The following is a 10,184-nucleotide window of genomic DNA, read 5'->3' as shown; positions in this document are numbered from 1 at the left end:
TGAAATACATAAATAACATGAAATACATAAATAACATGAAATACATAAACAATGAGAAGAAAAGGGAAAGCAGGACAAGTAAACACAGAGAAAGACCCTTCATCAGTTGTCGGCTGTGTATCAGCTCCTCATTTTGAGCATTCAATGACAATATTAGTCTTCGAAGACAGTTGCTCCCATAAATTCTAAAATAAAATTTAGGATTTATGTGGCGGGGGTGTCGAAGTTGGGAACAAAATCATGACAGTAAAGACATACAAGGAAACCGAACGAAAACAAACGCGGAGGGTCATTAGACCAGAATAAGAAGAAAATAGTGAATGCTGGTAGAAACATTTTTTTGAAAAGAGAAAAGATAGAAGAGAGAGAAAAACGTCCGCTCTTTTGAATGTCCATGCAGGAAAAGAAAGATGAACAATGGTCATGTGTGAGTAACAAGTGAGAGAAAAAGAGAAAGAGTGGAAGAGAGAGAGATGCTTGTATGTGTGTGTGTGTACATATGGTTGATCTATCAGCAAGTAAATGAGCCACCCACCCAAACTTGCTTGGTAAGGAGGGTGGTTTTCATTGGACGCCCTGCAGGACAAAAAATCAAAAAACCTATCAAAGGGAGGATGAAATAAGTAGAGTTAGCAGCCATCTATCATTTGGCAATGAGAGACCCAACTTGACTTTGTTTATACCAATGAGTTTCAACCATTTTTTTTTTTTCAGATGGACCCCTTTGATTCCTATTTTATTTGGCTGGATTACCCCCCACCCCAGCCATTTGATGTAAGAAAAAGTCCTATTATATTCTTATAATTAAATATTATTGGGAATTGTATAAAAAAAAAAGATTGTTAATATATTTTGTGTGTATTGTAGAAGTATAACTAATTTAATGCACATGAAATTTAACAGCAAAATCTTACGCAAACCCCAAGGGCTATGTGGACCCTGGTTGAAAACCACTGATTTAGACATTGCTTTAGAGCTGCCACATTGCAGAACTGGAGATCTTGCTATTGCTTGTTTCTGGGTTGATTGGTCTTGTAGATGATAGTCTTAACAATTTTTTAATATAATTCTTAATAATATTCAAGAATAAAAGTATAATAGGATATTTTAAAAATCAAACGGCCTTAAGGGTCCATCTAGGTAAAATAAAACTCAAAGAGGCCCACAGAAAAAGAATGGTTGAGAAGCACTGACCTAATGCCCAAAAGTACCACCCTCCCCACGACTGACATCATTCTTAAGGACCATAAGTGAGAGGCTAGATCTGACCAGTTTTAACATAAAACTAGTAAAATAATGAAATCGGACATAGCCAGTTTGAAAGCTGAAGGGTTTAATTTCTACATGTGGAAATTTAACCCTGACAGCCATTGTCTTTAATATCTAGGATAAGATAATTTGTCAGTGATGGCCATATTCATCTACAAGCTGACAGCAACCATGTACATATGTATGCATGTGTGCATGTATATACATGTATTTGTATGTGTGCATGTATGTGTGTGTTCATGCCAGAATGTATGTACACATGTACTTATGTATGTGTATAAATAATTGTATCATTTTATTTGTTTTACACTTAATCAATTATGCATTTTAGTAAAAGTTTATCAATATCATTATTATTATTAAGGCAGTGAGCTGGCAGAATCATTAGAACACCAGGCAAAATACTTTGCAGCATTTCTTCCATCTAATGATGTTCTGAGTTCAAATTTCATCAAAGTCGACTTTATCTTTTATCCTTTAGGGGATCTATAAAATAAGTACCAGCTGAGCCTAAGATTGATGTAATCAATTTAACTCTTCCCCCAAAATAGTTGGCCAAAGTTTGAAATCAATATTAATCTAAGTGTTTATGTTGAAAATATTTTTTACCACATGAAAAAGAAAAAAAAATTGTATAACTAAATTTTCATCCATTTTCTGTATCTCAGAGAAAAATTTTTAAAAAGGGAAGGATAATCATTCTCTAAGTACCTTTTATCTTTTACATGTTTCAGTCATTAGACAGCAGCCATGCTGGAGCACAGCCTTGAAGAATTTTTAATCAAATGAATCAACCTCACTACATATTATTTTAAAGCACAGTATCAATTTCTTTTGCCAAACCACAAAGTTACAAGAATGTAAACATACCAACACCAGTTGTTGAGCAGTGCTGGACACACAAACACACACACACACACACACAAATACAACGTGTCTTCTACTATAACTGTGGGCTGACTAATGCCTTGTGAGTAGATTTGGCAGACAGAAACTGAAAAAAGTCCATTGCTTGTTTGTTTGTATGTTTGTTTGTTTGTTTGTTCGTTTGTATGTACGTATGTATGTATGTGTGTATGTATGTACGTAGGTATGTACGTATGTATGTATGTATGTATGTATGTAGTATGTATGTATGTATGTATGTACGTATGTATGTATGTATGTATGTAGTATATATGTATGTATGTATGTATGTACGTATGTATGTACGTATGTATGTACGTATGTATATGCAGGACACTGACTGGGAGAACAATGCCTGTCATCGTCATGGATGGAGGAGGCAGGTTAAGGAGGTGATCGACATTTTTGAGAGAGCACGTTTACAGCATGAAGAGCTGAAGCTAGCCACGTGAAAGCGCACGGCTCGTATAGTGAATGTGGAAAGCTTGGTCTGCAATGTTTGCAGTCGTGTATACTTGTCAAGAGCAGGGCTCATTAGCCACCAACGGAACCGTAAATGCAAAATATAAGTTAGTCCTAGAGCGCACAATGTTCCTGAAGTTCGGCAATGGTCTTCCTCGGTCACGAGTGGACGGCCATCATCATGGATGTATGTATATATGCATGTCATCATCATCATCATCATCATCATCATCATAATCATCATTTAACATTTGCCTTCATGCTGGCATGGGTTGGATGGTTTGACAGGAGCTGGCCAGGTACAAAACTACCCCAGGCAACTGTCCGTTTTGGCATGATTTTCATGGCTGGATCCCCTTCCTAACACTAACCACTCCACAGTGTGGACTGAGTGATTTTTATGTGACACCAGTACAGGCGAGGTCAGTTTTGGCAAGGTGTTTTACAGCTGGATGCCCTTCCAAATGCCAACCATTTTACAGTGTGGATAGGATACTTTTTTTTTACATGGCACTAAGTGGAGGCGCAATGGCCCAGTGGTTAGGGTAGTGGACTCGCGGTCATAGGATCGCGGTTTCGATTCCCAGACCAGGCGTTGTGAGTGTTTATTGAGCGAAAACACCTAAAGCACCACGAGGCTCCGGCAGAGGATGGTAGCAAACCCTGCTGTACTCTTCCACCACAACTTTCTCTCACTCTTACTTCCTGTTTCTGTTGTGCCTGTAATTCAAAGGGTCAGCCTTGTCACACTGTGTCACGCTGAATATCCCCGAGAACTACGTTAAGGGTACACATGTCTGTGGAGTGTTCAGCCACTTGCATGTTAATTTCACGAGCAGGCTGTTCTGTTGATCGGATCAACTGGAACCCTCGACGTCGTAAGCGACGGAGTGCCAACACCATGTATATGCATATATGTAAAAAGCACTCAGTCCACTCTACAGAGTGGTTGGTGTTGATAAGGGTATCAGCTATAAAAAACCAGCCAAAACAAACACAGTAGACTGGGGTAGTCTTCTACCTGGCCAGTTCTTGTCAAACTGTTCAACCTAAGCCTGCATGGAAAGCAGGTGTTAAACGATGCTGATGATGATATCTATGTGTGTGTGTGTGTGTTTGTGTTTGTGTTTGTCCCCCACCACTGTTCGACATGTGGTGTTGGCTTGTTATTTCTTTATTGCCCACAAGGGGCTAAACATAAAGGGGACAAACAAAGACAGACAAAGGGATTATGTCGATTACATCGACCCCAGTGCGTAACTGGTACTTAATTTATCGACCCCGAAAGGATGAAAGGCAAAGTCAACCTCGGTGGAATTTGAACTCAGAACATAACGGCAGACGAAATACCGCTAAGCATTTCGCCCGGCGTGCTAACGTTTCTGCCAGCTCGCCGCCTTTTTATGTTCCTGTAACTTAGTGGTTCAGCATAAGAGACCAATAGAATAAGTACCAGATTTGTAAAAAAAAATATACAATACTGGAGTCAATTTGTTCAACTAAAATCTCCTCCAGGGGGCATCCCAGTATGGCCACAGTCTAATGACTGAAACAAGTAAAAGAATAAATGAATAAAAGACAATCAACTAAATCTCTTGAAGGTGGATTGGAACCCACAGTAGAATGACAATGCAAAGACTAAAACCATTAATACAAAAAATATAACAAATTAAAAAAAGAAAACGTTGTGGAATGGGTTGGGTGAGGGATAAGGTATAAAATGAAAGTTCATATGATTACCTTGCCATCATCACAAAATTTGGAAACAACACCCATTTTAATTCCTCCATGGTTATCATCTTTATCCTTCGTCTTCAGGTTTTCTGGAAGTGAAGAATATTCCTTGACACTCATTGATTCACACTCAGAAAGTAGGAGCAGTGACAAGAGAGTCAAGAAAAGCATCTTTTTGTAGTGAGGATCCTGAAATGAAATTTCCAAAGAATCTGAGTTATTTTATCTGACTCGTCTGATTTGTTTTACTAGTGATTTTAACATACAAGCATGGGACATACAAGATTTTTTTTTTTTAGTTGTTGCTGTTGTTGTGGCTGCTGTTGCTGCTGTTGTTGTTGTTGTTACTTCTGATATTTAGCCTCAATCCAAGTCAGAGTCAAATAAGAAAACCTAATATCAGTGATGTTTTAGATATAACTCCACCTTTTGAAGTTTTTTTTTTTTTGTTTTTTTGCCCAAACTACCTTATCTTTTTTTTTTTGTAAATATAGTGTGTTTTGAGTCTGGCGAGATTTGACTACTATTTTAGCTTGTCAGTCAACTCTTTTAGATGTTCTAGTATGGGTCAAGAGGATTTCTAAACTCAAATAAACTGGATAAAGTTCAGAGAGTTATTACCACTGTTGGTAGCAAAAGGATTTTCTATCAGAGTGAAATGCAGACAGGCTGTATGGTTATGTATGAACTGCAAAGATTCATGGTCATGAGACATGGACTCTGAATGCCGAGGACTTGCAAAAACTATAAAGAAATAAGCTAGCATGTTCTGCAGGGTGAACAATGTCAATGTGCATGTATGACAAAGTGCAAATATGTCTAGAGAAAAATTGGGAACAAGAAACATCGGATATAGTGTGAAAAAGAGAAGATTATGTTGATATGGGCATGTGACGCATATGGACAATGGTAGCTGCATAAAGAATCTCTAATTTCTTAATGTGGATGGAACTTTTGGAAGAAGGAAATCCAGAAAGAAAAAGACAAAGTATTGAAGGCGCAGGAGTGGCTGTCTGGTAAGTAGCTTCCTTACCAGCCACATGGTTCCGGGTTCATTCCCACTGCGTGGCACCTTGGGCAAGTGTCTTCTACTATAGTCTCGGGCCGACCAAAGCCTTGTGAGTGGATTTGGTAGACGGAAACTGAAAGAAGCTCGTCGTATATATGTATATATATATATATATATATATATATATATATGTATGTGTGTTTGTGTGTCTGTGTTTGTCCCCTCAACATCGCTTGACAACCGATGCTGGTGTGTTTACGTCCCCGTAACTTAGCGGTTCAGCAAAAAGCGACCAATAGAATAAGTACTAGGCTTCCAAAGAATAAGTCCTAGGGTCGATTTCCTCGACTAAAGGTGGTGCTCCAGCATGGCCACAGTCAAAAGACTGAAACAAGTAAAAGAGTAAAAGAGTAAGAGCAATCTCAGCAAGTTGAACCTCATTGAAGAGATGATAAAGGACCAGGATGGTTGGTAATATGCAGTATTCAAGATGTGCCCATTATGGCAAACCTGAGATTTTTAAAGCATTGTGTATACATTGAACCCCAATCCTCTGTTTGTTCTTGTCAAGCCTTCTCCACCCTCTCACATCTTTATCACTTATTCCTCCATCACTTTTATCATCTGTAAGATCAAGGTGGCAGCCAGATTGCAAAGCATTGAAGATGTAGCAGGTCTCATGGCTCTGTACCTGGAGGGAAACATGTTGGCACTGTACCTCAAAATGGATGAAAGAAACCAGCTGTACACAGAGAAAATTGAGCAGTGCCTAAAGGAAGCCTTTATGGAAGGATCGTACAAAGGCCAAGATCAGGCTGGTACTGGACTTTCAAGAGGTGAATGATCATGTATCATGTCACATGGGTAGTGAGGTGACTGATGTCTTTGGAGAGATGTTGTGAGAATGGAGATGGATGACCTGGGCTGCAACAATTCTCAACTTGAAGTTGGCATATCTGCAGCTCTATGTAAGCAAGAAATTGTGGAAGCATCAGCTGGTGAGATATAAGGGCCAGACATACTGTTTGACTAGGCTGAGTTTCAGGCTGAATTCTGCACCAAAGATCATGGAAACAGTGCTCAAATCTATCCTAGGACAGGTGGACAAGTTAAAAAAGGTCACCAATTCCTATATGGAGGACATCCTGGTAGACGAGATTGTAGTATCTGTTGTAGAGGTCATGCAGAAGTTCAGTCTGACTGCAAAACCACCAGAAACAATAGTTGGAGGAGCTGCATTGGGGGGGTCAAGCTTCATAGAGACAAAACAGGTATGTTGGTATTTCAGAGAAGAAATGAGATTCCAGAACTGGATACCAGCATCAACGGATGAGAACTATCCTCAACGTGTGGGAGAGTAGTAGGTCACTATCCAATAGTGAGGTGGCTTTGAATAGCATGCGGCTGTGTCAAGAGATGAGCATATGGGGCAAGCTGCAGAGACAAAGTGGGAGAGAGGATGGTAATGATGATGCAGGAGATCCTAGAGAAAGTAAGCGCAGGAGACTCAGTAAGAGGAAGCTGGTATAAGCCCAAACTGGAGAATGGGACCATATGGGGCTAAGCACTTGTAGATGCAAAACCAATGGTCACTCTATGACTGGACATAGACTTAACTACATATAAATGCATTACTGCTCTATACTTTAGAGTGTGCTTTTTTTGGATATATGATGCTCTAATGATACATACATTTATATATGTATGTATCACACACACACACACACATACACACTCACACACATAAATATATATACAGTAATACCTCACTTTATGAGGACCGAGGACCTGCTTTACAAGACCTTGGGTTTTAGAGTTTTATTTTTCAAGCACAAGATCCAAATTTTGAACTTAGTGCAAAAGTTTCTTATTTCTTTACTGCCCACAAGGGGCTACACACAGAGGGGACAAACAAGGACAGACAAACGGATTAAGTCGATTATATAGTGCATAACTGGTACTTATTTAACCGACCCCGAAAGGATGAAAGGCTAAGTCGACCTCGGTGGAATTTGAACTCAGAATGTAAAGACGGACGAAATACGGCTAAGCATTTCGCCCAGTGTGCTAACGATTCTGCCAGCTCACCACCTTCTGTGTGCAAAAGTTTCTACTACCATAACAAATTCTTCTGCATGTTACTGAGAAATTTATAGAGCAAAAAAAAGCTTCTAACCAAACAACTCTCATCTTGTTTTTTAAAAAGAAATCTACAAATTTGTCTGCAAGTGCTTGTGAATCACCGATTACGTCTACAAGTGATGGTGTACGTGAGTCTAGTGCGAGTGAAAGTAATTCAGAAAACGTATCCTTTATTATAAATGATCTTGGCATTCTTTTTACTTCACATAAAATATTCTTTACATTTTACTGTTGTTTTATTGCCATTTATTTACAAGCATTATAAATTTTATAGGTAAAATATTTTTCTGGGAATTAATTATGATTTATAACATTGCTACTATGGGAAATTATTGCTCTGCTTTATGAGTTTTTGCTTTACTAGTGGTCTCTGGGAACAAATTAACTAGTATATCAAGGCATTATTGTATATATGTAGAGATAGAGGGGCAGTGCACAAATTAGTAACTGGGGCAAAATGAGTAACTCCTGATCTCACATTATTTTCTCATTACATGTTTGGAATCATTACACTGCAAGTATTGTATCATTATTTTAGGAGTGGAAGTTGGTCAGCATAGTTGTCATTGAAGTTGAGAGTGTCCAAAACATAGTCAGGTGGTAAGCTCCTTTTCTTTTTCAAGAAATTTTCCCTCAACTTTGACCCGATTGTAATTGAGGTTGATAATAAAATATATGGATAATTTTAGCTGTTTAACAATCAATATTCTTTTCTCTGTTGGATTCCAAGTCAAATTTTTTCCCAATTCTAATGTCTAATTTTATAATTTTCAAGTTTCAAAAACTGATGTCTAAAAAGGGATTATCATCATCATCATCATCATCATCATCATCATCATCATCGTTGTCGTCTTTTAACGTCCGCTTTCCATGCTAGCATGGGTTGGACGATTTAACTGAGGATTGGTGAAACCAGATGGCTACACTAGGCTCCAATCTGATTTGGCAGAGTTTCTACAGCTGGATGCCCTTCCTAACACCAACCACCCCAAGAGTGTAGTGGGTGCTTTTACGTGCCACAAAGTCTAATTTCAGTAATTTCTTCTCTTTAACTGTATCGTGAGTAAATATATCACAAAGAGGACACTCCCAGCAGATTATGATGAAGCTATAGATAGTAGATCGTGTTATTTTTTTTATTTAGCTTTGTTAATTTCATATCAAGTGCCATTTTCCCCTGATCCTCTTTCATTTGATTTAGATATTTATATTTTTTTTAATTTCTTTTGTTTTTGCATCTTTGATCTTTCTGATATCAAGGGATGGATATTGATGTGTATGAATTGGTTTTCTGGAGAACTGACGCAGCAAATTTATTTTATCTTGTCTTACTCATTTTGCCCCAGCCAAATTTGTCTTTTATATATGCTCAAAGAGAACGTTAATAATTTTCTAGTGATTAGATTATGTTTTTAATTATGCTTTTAATGCATTTAGGGAAGGACGTTTGCTTAGCTGATTTATTTTTTGCAAGGTAGTGAATATTTGTAAAAAATATATTTTGTCTCAAAGTCAAGAAAGCAATAAAAACACCACATTTTGACACACCCCATACACACACATATAATCACACGCGCAAACATATCTACTACACTTATACATGTAAATTGCATGTTCTACGATGAAGTGTTCTACATTGTCATTTCAATATTAATAAATGGTTTAGATGGCAAACTGTACTTTGAAAAACTTGTAGAAATAGAAAAAAAACTCCCTACCTACCTTAAAACACGACAGATATAGATTAACGGCGTTAAGAGCGTCCAGATATAAAAACAATGCCTGGACAATATGTATTGAGCTAATATTTACGCTGGCATGGATGGTGTTCCTGTTGCTGGTGGTGGTGTTTGTTGGGGTTGAACCGGACGTTAAAAAAACGCCCAAATATACGAAAACTCTTACACATTCACATACATACGCACACGCACACAACGTGTGCCAGAATTTCCGTGATTACAAAACGTTTTAGCTTATTTTTTTTTATGTTGCATATTGATCCTGTCACCGTTGTTATCTATTAGAAAACGCTCCTAAGAAGATAATAATAACAGAAACAACAACAACAACAATTATAAAAAAAAACTGACCAATATTACCTGCGACAATATTACTAAACAAATGATAACAATGACAGCTGTTGCTTATACAACAGCTGAAAGGAAAACGCTGTTGACAAAATCAACAGCATTGAAAGAATGTCTAATTGGTCATTCAGACTGCAAGAAATAGCAGTCAAATCTTGCCTTTCAAAGTACACCCTGCTTTTTTGAGTAAAGAATGATATTATTATAATTTCGTTTACACATTGTTGATTTTTTAAATTTTATTTATTTTTCTTATTTTGTTAGTCTTGTTTACAGGCAAAACCTTCACAACGACACACACTCACACATATACACACACATTCTTTTAATACATTTCTATATTTAAGAGATGAGGAATTATGTACACATTTACATTTGGTGGATATTTGTCCCCATCTTGTTTGTTGTTAACACAACATTTCGGCTGATATACCCTCCAGCCTTCATCAGGTGTCTTGGGGGAAATTTCGAACCTGGGTTTTCGTTCCTAAGGTATTTTTCGATGTTATTATTATTATTATTATTATTATTATTATTATTATTATTACTATTATTATTATTATTATTATTATTGT

At 37.4% G+C, this 10,184-nt stretch overlaps 1 protein-coding gene across 7 annotated transcripts in view; it reads right to left on the bottom strand.

Moving 5' to 3' along the window:
* The window catches only part of LOC106868886 (uncharacterized), a 113,406-nt gene that overhangs the window by 68,128 nt on the left and 35,094 nt on the right, over positions 1-10,184 (bottom strand). For 5 of the 7 annotated variants that reach the window (XR_001409349.2, XM_014914340.2, XM_052973596.1 and 2 more), the window contains exon 2: positions 4,378-4,560. Coding sequence is in view for 6 of the 7 variants with exons in the window: in XM_014914340.2 (XP_014769826.1) it covers positions 4,378-4,560 (183 nt within the window). In the remaining variant the exon portion in view is untranslated. Of the gene's footprint in view, positions 1-4,377; positions 4,561-9,244; positions 9,564-9,621; positions 9,711-10,184 lie in introns of those variants that run through there. The other 2 variants (XM_052973593.1, XM_052973592.1) reach the window with 2 other exon arrangements.

Source organism: Octopus bimaculoides, chromosome 16 (assembly GCF_001194135.2).
Source record: "Octopus bimaculoides isolate UCB-OBI-ISO-001 chromosome 16, ASM119413v2, whole genome shotgun sequence".
In the NCBI taxonomy this organism is placed as follows: Eukaryota; Metazoa; Mollusca; class Cephalopoda; order Octopoda; family Octopodidae; genus Octopus; species Octopus bimaculoides.
The sequence above is the reverse complement of the archived record's forward strand: the minus strand, read 5'-3'. Positions and strand labels throughout refer to the sequence as shown.